At 49.0% G+C, this 20,393-nt stretch overlaps 1 protein-coding gene and 1 long non-coding RNA gene across 7 annotated transcripts in view; one reads left to right on the top strand and one right to left on the bottom strand.

The window, feature by feature from the left end:
* Positions 1-2,372: 2,372 nt before the first annotated feature.
* Positions 2,373-11,818, bottom strand: SCNN1A (sodium channel epithelial 1 subunit alpha). Of its 4 annotated transcripts, XM_039520392.1 has the most exons (14): positions 11,755-11,818; positions 11,058-11,329; positions 10,103-10,500; positions 9,543-9,798; positions 8,433-8,620; positions 7,762-7,862; positions 7,127-7,290; positions 6,628-6,726; positions 6,345-6,462; positions 5,999-6,077; positions 5,478-5,535; positions 5,284-5,339; positions 3,812-3,887; positions 2,373-3,607 (listed from the first exon to the last, which is right to left on the bottom strand). In XM_039520392.1, the coding sequence occupies exons 2-14, from the start codon at positions 11,064-11,066 to the stop codon at positions 3,281-3,283; spliced, it is 1,929 nt and encodes a 642-aa protein (XP_039376326.1). In that variant the 5' UTR covers positions 11,067-11,329; positions 11,755-11,818; the 3' UTR covers positions 2,373-3,280. The 4 variants fall into 4 exon arrangements, with proteins under 4 accessions (XP_039376326.1, XP_039376257.1, XP_039376376.1 ...); XM_039520323.1 differs by lacking the exon at positions 11,755-11,818 and having other exon boundaries at positions 11,058-11,342; XM_039520442.1 differs by lacking the exon at positions 11,755-11,818 and having other exon boundaries at positions 7,166-7,290; positions 11,058-11,342.
* LOC120395829 overlaps positions 11,544-20,393 on the top strand; it is a 21,222-nt gene continuing 12,372 nt past the window's right edge. For all 3 annotated transcript variants that reach the window (XR_005592873.1, XR_005592850.1, XR_005592870.1), the window contains exon 1: positions 11,544-11,846. This is a non-coding gene — a long non-coding RNA (uncharacterized LOC120395829). The remainder of the gene's footprint in view (positions 11,847-20,393) is intronic.

Genomic DNA, 20,393 nt, shown 5'->3' with positions numbered 1-20,393 from the left:
ACACTAGGTTGGGGTCTGGTGGACTAGGGTGGGCCTAGACCCCACCTGCCACCCCATCCCGGGGGTGGCAGCCTCCCCCTCACCAGGCCCAGTGGCCTGCGCTTGTCGATTGTCCCCTGGAGCTAGGATGCCCAACCCCTGGGATTTCCTCTGGCTCTGCTACAAGAGCCCAGGGCTAACTGACTCCTGGGTATGCTCTGCCTCTGAACTAAGAAGCCAGAGCTAATTGACTATTGGGTGTGCTCTGCCTCTACATTGAGCGACCAGGGCTGATTGACTCCTGGGCTTGCTCTGGCCCTACAACTAGAGCCCAGAACTAACTGACTGCAGGTCTTGCTCTGTCTCTGCCTCCAGAGGCCAGAGCAAATTGACCACTGTGTGTGCTGTGCCCTTGGCTGAAGGGCCGGAGCTACTAGTCGCCTATATGGGCCCTGAACCCTGCCCCAAGGACCCAGAGACCATACACTAAATTGCATGGCCTCTGCATGCAGGGCTCGAGGGCTATAGGTGCTTGGCTGCATAGCCTGTTAGCCCAGTTGGGACACTACACCTCATGCTAATTCCCCTGCCACTAGGCAGTGGCCAGACAACTTAGTGAGGCGATGTGGTCTCTCTCCGACCCAGAGGGGGAGGGATAATTGTACCATGCCTATAGTAATTTATTTACTATGTTTTTATCCCTTCCCCAATACATATCAGTGTCTCTATGCCTTTACACACTGTATCTCAACTTTTGAACCTCTTCTTCAAAATAGAGGGGAGGGTGAGGTGTCACTACTGAGAGGACCCCCTTTGTCACGCTCACCTAACCTTCTGTTTCTCCAACACTCCTTGTTGGCTCATCTCCTGATTGTCACAAAGTGTTAAATTGTCTTGTCCTACACAAAGAAGAGGCATTTTGATCTAGAAAATTAGATAAGGTGCTTCAGAGAGGGATAGCTCAGTGGTTTGAGCATTGGCCTGCTAAGCCCAGGGTTGTGAGTTGTCAGATGAGCGTTAGCTTTTTACAATGAGCAGACAAAGCTGTTTCAAAAATCAACACAGCTCTTCATTGCAATTGCTGTGCGGGTGAGGGTGTTTCTAGTGTTGTCCCAAAGGATCTCTTCATGGATCATGGCCTGTATTGGGACGTGCTACGACCTAGCAAAGATACCTGCCTCAGCACTAACAGCACACTCTAGAAGAGCAGAGGCTTCCTCAATGGTGTTTCTGGCACAGGTCCCCCTTCAAGACATTTGCAGGGCAGCAATGTGGTCATCCCACTATGCCATTACTCAGCAGGCTAGAAATGATGCCACATTTGGCAGGGTGGTGCTGCAGTCTGCGACTGAACTCTGACCCCTCCTCCTAGGGACTGGGTGCGATTCACCTACTTGGAATCAATATGATCAAGCACTCGAAGAAAAAAGTTACCTACCTCTTGTAACTGTTCTTCTTAGAGATGTGTGGCTCATATTCATTCTGATACTCACCCTCCTACCCCTCTGTCAGAGCAGTGGCAAGAAGGAACTGAAGAGGCAGCGGCTCAGCAGGGACCTATATACATCGCCATGAAGGCGCGACTCCAGGGGCCTCCATAGCCGACTCGATGAGTACTGCTAGGGGAAAAGTCTTCCAATGACTATACAGGTGGCGCACGCACTCCTACTTGGAATGGACATGAGCAACACATCTCGAAGAATAACAGTTACCTACCTCTTGTAACTGTTTTTCCTCAGGGCCAGGATGGAAGAGAACAAGCCACCCCAAAATAGCCTATTGCCCAGGCTAGATCCAATCTCTCTCTGGCCCCATGAATATGTCATCATTTATATCCAGTAGAACAGCTCCAACAACAGATCATGAGCAAGAGATACTGTAGCCTGGGGGTTAGGGTGGTGCTCTGAATCAGGCCAAGTAGGGACTTGAACCTGGGTCCCATGGAAGTCCTCTAACCTCTGTGCTGTTGGCTATTCTGGGGTAGCTTGCTTTCTCTTGTGTGTTGTGGGGTTTTTTTAATTCCAGAGGTCTCATTTTTGTTCTGATGGGGCATGAAAATGAATTTCAAAACTTTGACATTTTTCACAAAGCAGATAACGGAGCCAGCTCAGCACAGCACCCCCACACCCATGCAGTGGGTATTCTGTGGTTGAACAGATTAGGGATAGGTGGATCAGAGCTGTGGCGAACCTGCACCGTACTTATTCTATACTGCAGCAGCTCCAAGGGGCCACTGAAGCAATGTCACAGTTTAGGGTAGCTCTGCAGGCTCTGCATCACTGAGGCTACTTTACCCCCCACAGCTGCTGATTATGGGAGGCATAAGCTAGTGTCAAGACAACTTTCGCCCCCAGTGTTCAGAAAAGAGATGAGAGGCTGAATGGAGAGTTAGAGTGAGGCATATGTTATGTTGCAAAGAAGAATCTTCGTATTGGCCTAAGAGTTGCAGGCAGCCTGTGGAGAGCTTGAGAATATTCTAGACCTCATGTCAGGATGAGGATCCATGCAGGAACTCTTTCCCTACCACCACCACCCCTCCAAACCCTGTGCCTCAACCCAGCACCTATCCTGCCTGGTCTCTAGCCTAGGGAGGTGTCCTTCCAAACAGGCTCTCCTAGTCTCCTCCCTAGATTCCTGTGCGGAGGGGGAAATTTCCAGTCTGGCATGGCATCAGAAACAGCAACCCAGAGTTGGGAAGTAGCATCTAGCCTCCTGCCTGAAAATTTGTCCTACACAGGATGAGGCATTTGTGCATGCTAGTACCCTCTTGTGTTCTATACACCCCACCCCTGTCTGCTGTCAGGCATACACAGAAAAGCCTAATTTTTCCTGGTCACACACCCAAGTCTCTTTAATTAGTTTTTATTCTCAAACAGTTACAGACCAGCGTGACCACGTTCCTGGGTGCAGAGAAGTGAGTGTGTATATGTGGAAGGGGGCTCAGTCAATATCACCCACATATGCTGTCTCTTCCTATCATTGGTCATTCCTCAGCAAATGTGGCCAAGGGCATTATCAGCTGTATCGTGGGAGACGAATGCAGGGTTTACTAACAGTAGGGAATATAAACTAACACCTCCCCCCAAACACTGCAGTCACCTGCCTCCCAACTGCGTGCCATAATGGAGGTGATGGAAGCTCTGCACCCGCATGATAGAAATGCAGCTGAGCTGCAAGTGCTGTATCACCAAATGAGATCAGTCCCTGCTCCAACCTGCTGCATGTCTTCAGATCCAAGCATGTAATCTGTGGCGTGGGACATGAAACTCCTTAACCTCACTGCACTGCCCCACCACAATCCTCACTCCAGTCCAATCTCAGCATCCCTGTCCCGCCCACACAGTTCCAGGCTGTTGTAGGAGGGCAGCGTCGTTACCACAGCCTCGACAGTGAAGCGGGGTGGAGCACTGGGGCCAGAGGATTCAGACTGGAAGGCAGTGTTGTCATGAGCACCTTGGGGTGGCACAGCGGAGGTCGGTAGCTGACGGGAGCGGAGCCACCGGAAGGAGAGGATGAAGGTGATGGCAATGAAATCCAAAATCAGCTCAGCGAGCTCCACCACAGAAAGAACTGAGGAACCAAACCAGAGACTCCACTGATTCCCCAGCTGGGAGAGCAGCGTCACCACCTGCAAGAGACAGATGGGGGTAGTGAGAATTGTGTCTGTGTGAGGATGCTCGTATTCCCATTCACTGCCAGGATCACCCAGTGCTGGGGCTTTATTCCCATCTCCAGTCCTGCCACAGGAGGAGAAATGCAGAAGTCAGAGATGCTGCTGGAAGGCAGAGGGGTATGATGAGTGGGAGGGGAAGCTGGAGGATGAGGTATGTACCGTGAAGGCAGGAGACTCCCCATTAGTTTTATACTTCCATTCCTCAAAAAATATGTTCACTTTGGCCACTCCATTCCTGTTAATAAGAGAAAGAGATGAGTGACTCTAATCCTGCAACCCCTGTATTGCAGCATACACTCCTTATCCTGCACCCACACCAAATCTTTAATCCTCCAAACCTGCAGTTCACCCATCCAGCAGCCCACTTAACACTCAAACCTGCAGTCTGCCCCAAATCCAGTGCAGCTGGCCATACCTACAGCATTCCTCTGAGATTCCTGTGTGATATCCCAGATTTAGGATCCCTCAAACTTACAACACCCACAAACTCCCACCCAACCCCCAAGCCTTTATCACTCCCACTAGGGTTACCAGATAGCAACTGTGGAAAAAATGGGACAGGGGGTGGGGGGTAATAGGTGCCTATATAAGAAAAAGTCCCCAAAACAGGACTGTCCCTTTAAAAATGGGACATCTGGTCACCCTAACTCCCACACACTTCAGTGCAGGGATGTGTGCAGGAATTTAAATTTGACCCCTTTTGGAGGGGCACAGAAGCTCACTCTCCCCAGCCCCAGGAGTAGCTCACTGCCCCCCCCACCCCCACATCTCCGGCCCTGGGAGGAGCTCGCTGCCCCCCTCTGCACCCGGCCCCTGGGGCGAGAGGACTCCTCCAGCTCTGGGGCTGCGGCAGGGAGAGAGGACTCCTGCCCCCAGCCCCGGGGCTGTGGCTCTCTCCCTGCCACAGCCCCAGGGCTGGGGGAGTACTGCATCCCTCGCTGATTATTAGGGGGGCCAGTACCCCTGTTTGCCCCCACCCCTTGCACACACCCCTACTTTGGTGCAACAGCTCCAAACTTACTACTGCACCAAACTCACATCTGACCTTCTCCTAAACTTATAGAATACCTCCACACTTTCAGTTTGATTCCCCAAGTTCACAATCCCTGCCCAAGACTTCACCTTCAACATTACATCAGTCCCTTGTCCAGGGATCCTCCCAATCATTCTGCCAATCTCTGGACCTGGCCCCCTAAACCGCTCCCCAGATCTCAACTTATCACTGGATCAAGTCCATTGGTCTGGGCCCAGGCCCCTGAGAACACTCTTATCCCATTACTAGCCAAGACTGTGGGCCTGGTCCCAGGCTCCTGAAGCCTTTTGTCTTCCCCCTCACTAGGTCTGTCTCTGGGTCTAGCCTTGGGCCCCTGAACTTCCACCTATCTCCATGACCAGATAAGTGAGGCTCTCCTGTCTTCTCATGACTGGGTCATTCTTCCTATCTGGCCCTGCACTCCTGGACCCCTGCTTCTCTCCCTACTACTGATTTGATCTCTGTGCTTGGCCCTAGGCCCCTGACCACCCCTACTCCCCTGTTTCTACCCATCATTGGTTCATCTGGGCCCAGGCCCCTGACCCCACCATCACTGGGTCCCATCTCTGGTCCTGAGCCCCAGTTCTGGAGCTCTCACCTCTTGGCTGTGATATTGTACTTATTCTGTCGGGACAGCATGTGAGACACCCAATCCTGAAAGGAAAGCACAAAGGGCATCATAGATATACACCACTCTGTGATCTCAGCCTCCCCTTGTTGAGGGTTAATAAATGGTGGGACACATCTGCATCCTGGGTCTGGTGGGATTGCCACAGGAAACCATATCCTTACCTCGGAAACAGTGGAAGGCCAGTGGGAGTATCCAGCTGACAGCTGGTACTCGGTCACCCTGGAGGAAGACAGATATATTCTTAACAGCAAGGGCTATGGGATCCACAAGGTCCAGTCTCAGCACAGCAACCTCAACAACGGGGAACTTTCTCCATATCTAGCACTTCTGCCCTACTCCTTACAGTGCTGCCTCCTGAAAGTAGCCTGACTGCAGTATCCAGGAGCTCTCCCCACAGACAGCATTTTTACCTCACTATTAACTTTGCTTCCTGCTGGGAGAGACCAGACTGAAGTAGCTAGCTGGATGTTTAATTGCTCAAACACTATTTGCCCATATAATTGAATACTTGGTTTGGCAAATCAAATTCTCAGCCATTCAGTCAGCTCTAGGAATGAGACCCTTATAGGAACATAGGACTGGACGTGACCTACTGGGCCAAGTCCAGTCCCCTGAGATCTCAGGCAACTATTTCATAGAATGGTGTTCATAAAGCCCTAGTTTTTAGCCCGCTGAGACTTACTCGCAAGGTTTCCGACATTTGCTGAAACAGCCCAGAACGTTGGATTTGAATTCAACCTGGAGTTTGTAATAACAGTGACCTGAGCAGGAAGAGAGAAAACCAAAAGTGAGCTCACCCTATCTGTACAGGGAAGAGAATCTCTGGGGCATGTACATGGGTGATGCGGGCCCAGAACAAGGTAGCACCCTTGGAGGGGCTGAGAGCTCCAAAGAAGGAATCCCCCTGGAGGACTTAAACAGGAGAGTTGGGGAGCTGATAGCAGGGGATAATGGGAGAGTCTCAGTGTTGGGGGTTGGAGGGCTTGCGGGGTTCATTATATAATTCCTTCTGCACTGTCAGCACTTACCCCATGCTGTATGCTTAGTGTAGTCACAATACTCCGCTCCAGAGGGTAAGGGGTAGAAGTAATATGCACAGCCACAGCGCTCTACCATACTGATCTGGAAACAGGAACGAATGCAGACCTGGGAGGCATGAGAGAAGGGGAGAGCTCAGCAGAGGAATCCTCACATCCCAGCATAATCAGGCGCAGAAAACACATGAGATCCACTCATGGCAGGGAATGACTGAGATTGTACACCAAGGAGGGCGGTGACAGGTCTGGGATAGGACCAGTGGTGATGGATTACCTGCTCAGTGTAACGGGATGAGTACAGGTTCTGTACTGGCACATCACTGCCATCTTCAGTGCAGTCGCTGTAACTGCCCCCAAGACGCATTGTTGTCTCCTGACAACAAACAGCAGCTTGTCAGTCTTAGAGTCAGAGAATTTAAAGCCGGACAGGACCACCAGATCATCCAGTCTGACTGCCTGCATATCATAGGCCATCCACCCCCACTCAATAACAAATACGATGGTAATAACCTCCCAGTCCTCACTCATATCTCATGCCACCAGCTCCCCCCTGCTATCCCCCTTTTCCAGTCCTTCCCTGATTAGTAATGGCTCCCAAGGTAATGTCCTCCCCCTCAGTCCCACCCAGTGTTGCCACCGTCTAGGGTTAACTTTTCTGCTCCCCATATCCTAGTTTCTCGGCAACCCTTCTGACCAATCTTGTGCTGACACAAGTCTTCACACGGGTGCATGGTGAAGCCCATGCCACCTTTTCCCTCATTCTACCCCCCTACCTTTCTCATGCTGATGGAGGACTCTATACCCGGACGCACATTGAAGCCCCCATCATCCATGAAGGCGGGTTCATTCTGCTCATGGACCATCACCCGGGCTCCCGTCACTGTGGACAGCAGTGGGATATAGTCGTTCTGCTCCGTGCGCACTAGCAGAGAGAGGCCTGTAGAGGTTTCAGAGAGTGAGGGGGGGATCAGGGCCAGTCACTGGGGTGAGGGAACAGCAGAGAGATCACAACTGGGCTAGTGGGGGAGGAGGAGGCGGCAGAGAGCGGGGGGAATCTCAGCTGAGCCAGAAAAGAAAACGGGATCACGGGTGGGCCTGAGGGGAGCAGAAAGTAAGGGGGTCAGGCCTGGGGAGGAGGCAGAGAGTTGGGGATCAGGGCTGGAGTCTCTGGAGGCGGCAGAGAACTGGGATTGCAAAGCCAGACCTGGAGAAAGCAGAATTTGGGGGAGGCCTGAACTTTTGGCAATTGAAACTCACATGGGTCATGGTGGGGGATGCAATCCACCATCACACAGGGGAATAAGCAGAGGAGGATCTTGGTGCTCACAGTTCTCTCCCACCCCCCAAACTCTCCTATTCTAGATATACATCTGAATGGGTTCTCCCCACCTGTCACGGGGACCCTCACCATTATTGATTCCAGGCAGGGATGATGTCCACAGGCTGCTATTGCCATCATTGAATGTGTAGCAGTTCCCATAAATAGGATGATGGAAATGGGTGTAATTCCTGGGAGAGAAATGGAAATATTCAGATTAGAGCATCTAGGCATGTGGGGCAAAATCCCCAAGAGATGCTGCGGGACAGGGTGTTCTAAAAGGAACCATTCTTTTTACCACCCCATAGAGAGGAACTGAGAACAATACAGAAGAGTAGTGTCTGTAGTGTAAACAAGCCCTGAGAAGTGGTTCAGAGCAAGGTTATTTAGCAAGGTGCTGAAAATGACTTCTGAAGCTGAAGAGCTGTTAGATTCCTCACAGTTGCTCACTCTGGAGGAGGATACAACCCCCTTGTGTGGACCCAGTTACACCAGTATAAAGATCCCTTTATACAGTATAACAGCACCCAAACTAGTGTATGTACCTGTATCACTATTTCAATTATCTGAAACAAAGGGAAAAGAGCACAGGAACTATCCCATAGGATCCCAGGAGCCCCAGGAATTGAACAAGGAAGAATGCCCTAGCCTTGGGCCCTGGCAGTGGGTGTAACAGTGTTCTCCAGCAGTAGTGTCTTGGCTTCTCCTTGTACCCAGCAAGGAATGCAGAGGTTGTTAAGATGGGATATTGGAGCACTCACGCCTTGTCACATGTAACCTCATTGAAGCGGCAAGCATATATGAAGTTCTCAAAATTGGACTCATCCAGGGCCTTTGTGTTAGGCATCCGTGCCAAAATGTTGATGTAGTGGAAACTGTACCACTCACGCACAGCATCTACACCTGAGGAATATGTCTGGTGGAAACAATCCTCATTGGTCTTGTTGCACTGCAAGAGAAACATCAGCTGTCTCAAAGAACACAAGTCCACGAGGAGGGATGAGGGGACTTACCTATCTCTCCCCCTCCTCCCCCCCCCCCCCGAACATGGACAGGAAATAAATTCAGATTATACTTGACAAGTGCAGCTAACAGACATCAGGGTAGCCCCTCCCCCCCAACCCCAGATCCTCAATTGGAGGGAAATTCCTGGGCAGGTGGAATGATCAAGAGGCTGAGGAAGCCGCAAATCACAGTGAAGTTATTGTAATGGGCTGTGCAGAAAATGAGATTGTGGAGTATACACAGGAGCTTTCAATTCTGGAACAGGGAGTCACGCTCTGTGGGTGTACATACACTCTGGTATAAAGTAAAATTTAGATCAAACTAGCTACATCGCTCAGAGGTGTAAAAAATTCAAACCCTAAGTGCTGTAGTTAAATTGACCTAGCCCTGGTGTACACACAGCTAGGCTGAGGGAAGAATTCTTCCATTGATGTAGCTACTATCACTTGAGGAGGGAAACTACCTACATTGACAGAAAAACTTCTTCCATTGATGTAGGAAGCATCTACACTACAGTGCTATAGCAGCACTGCTGCAGTTATGCCGCTGTAGCACCTGTAGTGTAGACATGCCCTAGCCTAGACTAGAATTTTTGCTCCTGCTGGAACTCTAGTTAATTGATTGACAGTTGAGTACACTCTAGAGAATGGATGGAGAAGGAAGACAATCCTTCCCTAGATCCCTTAGGGAGAGACTGGGCCTTGAAAGGCTTTTTTCAGCTCTTAACGTCTTTCATTAGTAGCAACAACAACTTCATCAGATTTCCAGTGGAGGGTGGAGCTGACCCTGGTATGAGAGGATCTAATGAGAGATTAGGAGCTAGGCAGAGTCTATAGGGTATAGGAGAGAGAGGGATCTATTCTCACCAGGATGAAGCCAATTTTCCAGTCACTTTTGTCCACTGGAGGACTGTTCCCCTTCAGGCTGGCTGGTTCATCACGCTTGTGTCTCCTAAGTGGGTGGCGCTGAACATGGTGGGACAGGCTCCTTGGGCTACGTTTCCGGCTGGACTGGGCTGCCCAGTTGCTTTGTACCAGAGACATATTGTAGTTATACAGGTCCATTAGTGTCTCATGGGTGATACGATCCAGTTCATCCAGCTCCTTCTGGACAGCACTGTATCTGTAAGATGGAGAGAGTGGACTCCAGAGTTAGGGCTTGTCTCTGTTGGGCAATTTCCCACTATAGCTATAGTTCTTTGGCTATAGCTAGACAGGTATAAATCCCCACGTGGGAATATAATTACTCTGCTTCCAAACTGTAGCGGAATAGTTATTCCAGTACAGCTATGTAGGGAAATTTACCCATGTAGACAAGCCCTTCATGTCTCAATATCACCTGTAGGGGCACTGGGTATTTCACCTGATCCAGTAGGAGTACAATACACAATATATATACCTGTAGCTCCTGGGAGTTTGTCTCATACCTGTAGGGGTTGAGGGTGCACAGTGTGACAGCAGGGAAAGTCAGCCTGTCTGAGTTGAGGTTAAGGTTCAGGTTGACAGGGAAGCTGAAGTACTGCCTGTAAAGGATCCCAAATTGCCAGTACATTAGGCCAAAGGTGAGGAAGAAGAGCACAGACCAGAAGGCTGTCTTCATTTTGTTTCTCTTGGAACAGACTAAGCGGATGGCTCCATGGATGGTTGTGTTGTTACAGAAGAACTGGAAGAGTTCATGGTATGACTTGTGGAACTCAATGAGGCCCTGACACTCCTTCTCCAACTTCTCTGCCACTTCCTCCACCTTCTGCTGCTTCTCTGTTTCCTGTTTACACCTTCTCAGCCTCTCCCCCACTGACACCTTCTCTGCCTTCACAGCTACAGCCTACAACAGAATAAGCTTGGAATCAGGCAATATACAGATACTAGTTATGTCTACCATGACCCACCGAACTCAGGAAGCCTTTGCCTGCTGGGACCCTTTAGCCCCTCCACACACACCCCTTACCGTCCTCCACATTCGAGCCCTTCCACACACACACCCCTATCCTCTCCCACACTCTGGCTCCTTCACACACACACCCATTCTCCCCAATGCCCTGGCCCCTCCAGACACACACCCCTATCCTCCCCCATGCCCTGGCCCCTCTACACACACACTATCCTCCCCCATATCCCAGCTCTTCCACACACATACACACACCTCTATCTTCCCCCGTGTCCAGAGTCTCCGCACACACACACACACCCTATCCTCCCCCACAGTTCAGTCCTTCCACACACTCCCCACATATCCTCCCTGCCCCAGTCTCTCCATAGACACCCCCAGACCCCCTCCCTCCTTTACCCCAGCATCCACTCTGTAGGAACCCCACCACACCCTTTTTCAGAGGGTGGTGTTTAAAAGCAAGGTTAGAAGCAACTGAGTAGAAAGACACTAACTTGATGCATGTTGACCTATGATGCTGTTTCCACTGAGCTATGTGGACTCCACTCTCCTTGGAAATGAGGGTCTCCCTTTGGTGTTGTCCCCCTGTGGGAGTTTCTCTCTCCTAGGCGAGATCTGTGCTCTGCTGTGCCCTGGTCTCAGACTCCTGGCTCTGCCTCCTGGCAGCTGCTTTGCCTTGGTGGTTAGGATTAGACTGGTTTCTTTCCAGCTCAATCTAGCAACCTGTCCTGCTCCTGCCCTCCCAGCGCTCCCCGCCCCCGCAGCTCTGGGGGAAAAGAAAAGCCTCATTAACATCTCAATATCTCAGTTCCTAGAGAAAAGGGAGATGGGCAGGGGTAGCAGGGGAGCAAGGGGTGGGAAAGGGCAGGCCGAGAGGGAACGGGCGACGCGGCGGGAGAGGAAGGGGGGACAAACAGATACAATTTAGATAGTGGCCCGTGTTGACTGGGGACCACTGCAGAGAAAATAACGCTGCGGTCTGGGGCTTTCACTGGGGGCTTGGGGCGGCCGCAGCGCTGAGCAGCAAAGAGAGGATTCAGGTACACAAGTGTGCAGCCTCAGGGGCCACTCTCTGCTGAAACAACAGGGTGGGGCTTTGAAATAGCTGAGCCGTTTTAAGTCAAGGACACACGCACCCCACCCATCCTCCTGACTCCCTGGGCTGCAGTCTCAGAGCAAACCGGTACTGACACCCAAGAGCCAGCTGGCGACCTCGCGTGCACCTCCCCCTCGCTCCCCGCAGAAGGGTGGAGGAAGAGGTAAGCAGCGCCGGCTGCTCCCAGGTAAGGCTGCAGACTGCTCCGAGAGCATTACATTATGTTCCTCCCCATTCCCCCCGCCCCTTCTCCTGAGCTGAGAACACAATGTCCCAGCAAGAGGAGAAAGAGAGAAAAAAATGTTGGCAGCAGTGTCTCAAGGACATGGGGACAAGTCAAGGTAATGCAACAGTAACAGCAGCTACCTGGGCTGGGCACACTATCCTGTACCCATCCAGGCTGGGCCAAGGCCTTGGCTCAGGACAGGTGCTGTACAGGGCTCCCCAGTTCCCAATTTCCAGGCCATTCCAGGGGTGTGGGTGCCTAGCCTGTCCCTTTAGAGCTCTCAACCATCTTCAGTGCTCTTCAACCCCAGGAGGATGTAACCTGTGGGTTAGCAGCATTGAAGGAGGGACTCTTAAGCCCCAGGAACCCAACGTTGCCTGTCATTCAACACAGGACAGTGAGGCAGCAGCATTCTAATAAACACCCTAGCTGAGATTGGAGCATTGTGCTAGGCACTGTACAAGCACTTAAGAAGTACTTGAAGAGATTACAGGCAAAGTAGAGAAGGCAGAATTATTATCCCCATTTTGCAGATGGGGAATTGAGGCACAGAGAGATTAAATCTGTGTCCAAGGTCACACATGGAGTCTGTAGCAGCCTAAGACCTCATCTAAATCCTAGTGCAGTGTTTTAACCACAAAAACATCTTTCCTCTAAAAAATCATTGCCTTCTAGTCCCAGCTGTGGGAAGGGATTGGCATCTACTGGGCTAGAGGTGAGGAGATTTGGAGTTAGAACTCCCAGGCTGTGTCTACACTGTGCACCTTACAGTGGCACAGTTGTGCTGCTACAACCGTGCCACTGTGAGGTACGCAGTGTAGCCACTGTTTGTCAGCAGGAGAGAGCTCTCCCACCGACAAAATAAAACCACTCCCAATGAGGGGCAGTAGCATCTCCCCCCAACAAAGCACTGTCCATACCGGCACTTTTCATCAGTAAAACTTTTGTTAGGCAGGGGGGTGTTTTTTCACATGAAAAAGTTTTACTGACGAAAGTGCAGTGTAGCATAGCCCTAGATAGTATTTGCAGCTCTGAATGTTTTTTCAGTATATTCCAAGGTGTACATTTAAACTTATGTAATGATGTTGGTATAACTCTTGGTGTTGACCCTGTTATTCTGCTGCCTGTTTTTCAATTTAGTTTGTGTTATTTGGGAAGGATTTAAGCTATACTGGAAAATGCCGCTCTTACACCATAATGAGTGTGTCCACGCCAGGGAAAGGCAATGGGAGCACTACATGTGTATAACTATATTGGTATAATCAGTAAACCTTTCACATATAGACAAGCCTTAACTCACTGTGGCTTTGATCAAATCCCTCACTCTTCTTGTACCTCAGTTTCCCCATCTATCTACTCCTCTCTTCCCAGGAAGCTGTGAGGGTTAACAAGTTGCTGTTTGTGTCTCACTAGGAGTGCTGTCAGGGCTGGGAATAATGATGGTTATCGCAAAGCTCACCATGTTTTGGGATACAAAATTCCTTCCTTTAGTGTAAATAACTTTCTATAATCCCAGTTTAATGATTCTGCATTTCTGATGTATTCCTCTTCTATTCCAACAACAAAAGTGAAGGGACATCAAATTTGTGCGGAAAGGAGGTTGTTCTGGAATGATAATGAGTAGTGTCCCTTGAAACAAAGGACATTTAAGAGGTATGACGGTAAGGGCTGGGGCTTTGTGTACTTAATGCAGCTGAAAGGTGTAGGCTTGACAATGCTGGTGAATGAAACCCTCTCCGTCGCCTGTCCCCGTTCCGACCCACGGAACGAAATCATGTGGGGGCTCGGACAGCTCAGCCCAGATCCTCTGACATTTCTGCTACTGTATGCTTGGTGGCTCCTTGTGTAGGGGGCTCTGCAAAACTCCACCAACTGCCCCAGCTGTATTTGCAAGGCTGTGCTAGCAGAGCAGCTCTGGGCTAGGGCTCTTGCCAGAGCGAGCAGCAGCTGGTTCACAGGCTCATCCTCTCCTGGCTTCATTTGGGACAATATTTATTCAGTTGGTTTTTAACTCAGACTGCAAAGCAAAACCCTGGGTAACAGCAGCTTTGCCAAGAGTTAGCAGGAGCTAAGGCACTGCAAGGGCAGCCACTCCTGTGGTGAGGAGAATGCAAATCAGCCTGAGTGCATGTCCTCTGTCATACTGCTTAGCTCTGTCCACATGTAACCGAAAAGGGTGAATAAATAGTGTTTCTACTGAACACTAAAAAAAAAAAAAAAAAAAAAAAAATCTACAGGGAAGCAGCAGGGGATGACTTCCTTTAGGGGTAATAGGGATAGTTCAGCCTCCATTATCCAAGCAGTTCTTGGCCTTGCTGATGTGTCTGCCAAAATCATCTCATGTGGGGCAATCTAACATCTCTTAGATTAAATGCTTCAAATATTCATTAACAGAGCTGAGGTTATCCAGTGATGCCTTTGAAAACCAGGGAGTGTAAACTTAAACTTCCAAAAACCAGGGAATACATAGATAAGGACTTCTATGATAGCAAGGTACTGGACCCACAATGACCCAGGAAGTCCCTTCCAGTTTTGTATTCCTGTGTTACACACTGGTGCAACCTTAACTCTGTCCTTCTGGAGCTGGCAATAGCCAATGGAAATTCTCTGCATGCACTCCAGCTACATTTTCTGTGTTAGCTCTAGCTGTATATAATGGAGGGATTCGCTGGATTAGCTTGGCAGTGCTATGATAGTGTTATGAGGATATCTGTGTGGGTTACTGCTCCAGTGGAGGGGGGTTCTGAGTCCCTCCCCGGGGGTATGTGATCAAAGGAAAGAGGTGCAAGTGTACCTTGAGAGATTCAGACTGCTTCATTTCAGCACTGTGTTGTGTAGGTTGTCTCAGTAGCCATTCACGGGGTTCTTCTTGCCACGGGGATTGTCAGCAGTAAGGTGGGATATGAGACTGGAGTGTCAGAGAGCTTATTGATGTAAATGAAAATAGAGTATTAGATGGAATTGTGTGCATAAGGTGAAGGGGTTGTAAAATGTAGCAAGTAGGGGGTTATTTCTATGGAGTGGGCTCAGGGTTTGAGTACAGCAGGTGTAGGTTGCTCCTGCACAGTAAATAAAAATTTTACTTTAGTAGAGAAAAAGTCATCTATTCTGTCATACAGTGGTCACATGCCCTGAGTGTTCTGCACTTCTGCAATGTCAGAGTGCTAGTATGTGTTTTGTGGGCATTTTGTGGTAGTGCTCAGAAAGGGCAGAGTTAAGGTTGTGTTGGCATTTACCTTAACTCTGTATTTCTTAGTTTTCAGCAGTTTGGTTACATTACCATATCTCTTTATTTCCTGGTTTTCAGAGGCTTAAGTTTAGCCACTATCTATGTTCTGGAAGGGCATGAGGCACCACTTAACTCTGTGTTGATGAAGTTTTGGGGAATTTACTTTCCTTGGTTTAAAAAAAAATATTTCGCAGCACCTTGTGTACCAGAGCCCAGCTCTACCTCTGGATCATTGGCAATGATTACACTTGCTACAGAATTCACTGGCTAAACATAGGTCCCCTCACTGCCTCTGCATCATTTCCTTGTCTACTCTCTTTCTGCCTGTCCAACACAGCCTGGTTCTCCCTCCTCAGTCATGGATGGAGAGGCAGAAATCAACTGGGCCCCACTGGTTGAGGCACTCAGGATTGGATGCAGGAACAGTGTAGAGACTAGCATAAAGTCAGTAAGGATCTTTTTTAAAAGAGAAATGGGGGGAGGAGGGCATGAGAGGCAGGGTGATCCAGTGGTTAGGACCTAGGAGATCTAGGTTCAATTTCCTGCTCCATAACTGATCTCCTGTGTGACCTTGGCCAAATCCCCTAGTCTCTCCAAGAGGGTCAGATCCAGAAACGTATGTAGGCGCCTAATTTCTATTGATTTAAATGGAAGTTAGGAGCCTAAATACCATTGTGGATCTGGCCCCATGTCCCAGTTCCACAACTGAAAAAATGGGGGTAATAAATACTTCCCTACCTCAGAGGAGCATTGTGAGGATAAATACACTGACACTCAGATCCAGGTCCACAAAGGGATTTAGGCACTGCATCGTTCAGTATCGTGGCACCTAAAAAAATCACAGGAACAACACAGCAATACACAAAGCTTGAATTGGGCAGATTGGATAAATTGCTAAAGAGTCATGGGATCAGGGGCACTGCACCATGGTCTTTCACCTCCCAGGTGGGTGCCATAACCACTGGACTATAGAGTCATTCTCATTGTCCCAATGACTTTTTAAGTACTTATATACTGTAGAACAGCTTCAACAGGAGAGACTGAGACCTCTCCATCTCAGAGTATCCTGTAGCTCAGTGGTTAGAACATGCTCCTGAGAAGTAGGAGCAGGGGCGGCTCTACGTTTTTGGCCGCCCCAAGCAGTCATGTGCGGGAGGCGCCCCAGAGCCGCGGGAGCAGCGGACCTCCCGCGGGCATGACTGCAGAGGGACCGCTGGTCCCGCGTGGCTCGGCTGGACCTCCCGCAGCTGCGGACGGTTCGCGGGTCCGGCGGCTCCGCTTGAGCTGCCGCAGTCATGCCTGCGGGAGGTCCAGCCGAGCCGCGGGACGAGCGCCCCCTCCGCAGTCATGCCTGCGGCAGGTCCGGTCGTCCTGGGGCTCCCGTGGACCTCCCGCAGGCATGACTGCGGCAGGTCCGCCGGCCCAGCCTGCCGCCCCCCCCCGGCCGCAGGGGACGCCCCCTAGATTTTGCCGCCCTAGGCACCAGCTTGTTTTGCTGGTGCCTAGAGCCGCCCCTGAGTAGGAGACACTTGCTCAAATCTTGCTCCATCCTTAGGCAGAGGAGGGAATTGAGCTTGGGTCTCCCACATAACAGGTGAGTGTGCTAACCACTGGGCTAGAAGTTATAAGTTTTATCACCTACCTGTTAGGCACTTTCCATTCTAGAGAGCTACATGTTTTCTTTAATAACATTTTTAATATTGCTTCCTCAAAGGGGCAGTGGGTGCCATGCACTAGCTGAAATAAATGTTGAGTGACTGAGATCAGTTGTGGGCGGTTTGAGTCAAGGTTTGAGCCCCAGGAATGTGCAAAAAAGTGACACTGTTGATTTTGTAAAATGCTGAGGGTTTTTTCAGGAAGCTGTATTTTAGGAACCCCGTGCTCCAACCCCTCGCCCCTATAAAGCACAACAAATTTCAAAACATTCTAAGCATGCAGATTGTAGAGCACTTAGAAAAGTTGCTCTTTAAACAGAAAGGGCTTCTCAACCTGAACCAAAGCAGAGTTGGCACTCTATTGTAATGGGAACACTTAATTCCGGTTTTGCTGGAGTAAGACTAACAGCTGATGAAGTGGGTATTCACCCACGAAAGCTTATGCTCCAATACACCTGTTAGTCTTAAAGGTGCCACAAGACTCTCTGTTGCTTTTTACTGATTATTTCTGGCCCTCAAAAATTGGAAAAGATATCCACTGCTGTTTGTCCCAAAATAGGATCCACCCAGGAAGTAAAGACAATAAGAAAATGGGTCACATCATGTGAGACATTTTGTCTAAGGACCAGAGACCAGCCAAGGTTGGGAGTTCCTCTCCCCAGTAATAGAAAGTAAAATGGCTAAATGAGAGTATTGCTAATCACATCACTTACACAAGAATCTCTCATAATTTGCATATAGATATACTCTCTTTCTCCCTCCCAATCTAGCTAAAAAGAACTACAAGTTACCAAGGAAAGGTTACATCCGGCTTTGCTATGCAAACATTGCATAGTGCTCCTTGTGAGTAGATCAAGAGATGGGTGGGGAAGCTGCAAGTTAAGCAAATTAGAAAAAACAGGTTGTAAGTTTGAAGGTCGAATTGGGAAAACTACCTGTTACGCCAAGATATCTAAGCCACATGTTTTCACCCCAAATTGTAAGATATACATTGTTTTCCTTCTAAATCAAATATACCGTGGATAATGTCTTTCATCCCAAATTAGAAGCTGCAAATTTATTTGCCTTGTGAGTCAGATCTACATCCTTCTGTATGTGGGTAATACCTCTTGTTCTGCTGGAAGTCCTAAATAATGTAAAATGCTTATGTACAATCAGTGAATGTATGGAGTATGTCCTCCTAATTTAGAAGACTATAAGAGATTTTGTTGGTTTCACTGCAGAAGTAATAGGAATTGCTTGGCACAAGGAAGAAGGAATGTTGAAAGATATAAACCAGGGTGTAACTTTGGAATATGAAGAGAAATTGCTTGAAACCAGGGATCCCAACTGATACTAGGGGCTAATAATGAAATACAGCCCTTGAAATGACTCTCATGAAAAGCCTCTGATAAGAAAAAGAATTGAAGACATTTGCTGTACACCACCTGCTGGATACCAATGGAAGCAGAGACAAACAGCTGAAATCTGAACAATCACTTGGCATGTGTCCAGTAGAAATCAGAGGCTGGCCCCTTCCAATGAGACCTGAAATTAGGGTACTGTATATAAAACTGAGTTCACCATGTACAACTGGAGAGCCGACTGTCACTGAACTCAACAAGAAACTGCGGCATCCTAAGTGCGACAGACTCCTGGACCAACCATGTGAAAAGGACTCTACCGCATCCCAGTGTTAAGAGGATAAGAAGTGGTAAGATCTTTATTTCGAAGATTGTATTTCCCCTTCTATTCTTTAATATAAATAACTATTGGTTCTTCTTTAAGTAGTGTCCCTATGGGTACTCCACTTCAAGTGCCCTCATGTGCCCTTGATGGGAGATTTTCAGTCCATTAGACCTACACATATGCCATACACATCCTTGTACTCCTTATTGAGGTATATAGGGCTGCATGGGTAAGCTGTCCTCAGTTCCTTCTGAACCACCTTTGGCCTGCACAACCTGCCTGCTTCACTTTTATCTAACTATAGTTTAGATGATCTTAGTTGAATTAGTTTGGTGGGTTTGTTTATTTGTTCCTTCCCCTCTGGGGGATTGTTCTGGACTTTATTATCTGGGTTATGCTGGAATCCCCAGGCTTTAAGCATTGTCTTTCCTACCAGGAGCCTATTTGTGATGGACATTTTCAGTGTCTGTAGTGTTTGGGATACACCCATGTACTGACCAAGTGTAAGACCTGCTCCTCATTCAAGAGCAGATCTTGTAAAAACAGGGAAATATATTTTAAACTGTTGATGATGGATCAAGCCCTACAACAGGCTCCAAGAACCCCCTTGTACACTGGACTGTGAGCACATTTAGTGCCCTGTCTGCATCAGGATCCTAGTCACCGAGACCCTTGAGGGATGGAATGACTGGTACCCTGTCCACCTTCAGGTCTCGGTCACCGAAAGCATTGGGAGATGCAGCACCTATATCCATACCAATGGTACCAAGAGCCCTGCACATTAGGTCTGCGTGTACCAATAAAGGAGCAGGAGTGTTAGATCTCCTTCCAAGGAGTCTTTGTCACCGACTGTGAAGAAGGTTCTGAAGACCTCGGGTCCCAAAGGGAATACTATCGAGGTTCCAAGTTAGTCCGGTACAGAGAAAATGTCTCAGGTTTCCTCTAAGAGCCATGTTTCTTATAAATAAGACTTGGTACCGAAGACCCCTTCTGCTTCAAGCACTCATGTGAATATGAGCAGAAATTCCTCCTCAAAAACGTCGGCAGCATCAGATTAATCGGTAGCCTCTGTACCTATACTGGTGCGCTGGACCACTACATTGGTACCATCTGAGTCAATCTGGACGTACTCATTCAAAGCATTCAGTGTCTGCTGCACTGGCACATTCTGGATAGGTCCCTACCTCGGTACTGACACAGCTCTCCACAGGATTGGACCCAGCTCCCACTTACATGGCAGTACCATTGGTGTTTAGATATTCAAAGGTTCTTGTTGTGTCGGATCAGCTAGAGTCTCCATTACTTACTGGTACCGGACAGTTCTCCATATTAAAATCTTCTGGGTCGCTGACTTTGAGTTTTTCATTGAGACCTCCTTCTACCCGGACGTCGGCCATCCAGGGTGAACACTTACATTTCCCTGCAGAATATGCTGACAATGAGTCTTCTGATAGTATTTTGGTTCAGGGGTCTCCTGTCTATTCTGCAGGACACCATTATCTTACCTATTCTGAGAGAATAGAAGACAGATAAATTTGTCCCCCATCTGTCTGGGTTTACCAACAGCAAATGCCTTCTCCTTTGTCATCTGGGCCTTCTGCCCCCCGAGTGGCCTTATTGGGACCCCTGGGCCTTGCACTGCCAACAGTTCCTGAGGGCAGTGAGTCATTCCTACGGGGAGTATAGGAAGATCCATTATCTCAAGCCCTCATTCCCACCTCCCCAGCCAGAGCTGGTAGTGGAGACCTTTGAGGAATATGAGGCAAGGGCTGACCAGGAGGTAACATTTCACACAAATATTTCTTTGTCATCGCTGTGTGAGGCTGTAAATGCCTCCACCGCCTTTCATGGCAGATGACTTTAGACAATTCCAAGAGCTGATGGAGTGTGTTGCTGATACATTTCAAATCCTTTGAGGTCCCTTCCAACCCTGATATTCTATGATTCTATGACATT

The sequence above is a fragment of the Mauremys reevesii genome, linkage group 1 (assembly GCF_016161935.1).
Source record: "Mauremys reevesii isolate NIE-2019 linkage group 1, ASM1616193v1, whole genome shotgun sequence".
In the NCBI taxonomy this organism is placed as follows: domain Eukaryota; kingdom Metazoa; phylum Chordata; order Testudines; family Geoemydidae; genus Mauremys; species Mauremys reevesii.
This window is presented reverse-complemented; position numbering and strand designations above follow the sequence as displayed.

Bases quoted from the DNA above. Each gene is read 5' to 3' on its own strand.
- SCNN1A (XM_039520392.1), bottom strand. The intron at 6,078-6,344 runs GTAAGTGCTGAC...CTTCCTGCTCAG, and splicing joins CACTAAGCATACAGCATGGG to GTCACTGTTATTACAAACTC. The intron at 3,888-5,283 runs GTGAGAGCTCCA...TCTTATTAACAG, and splicing joins TACAATATCACAGCCAAGAG to GAATGGAGTGGCCAAAGTGA.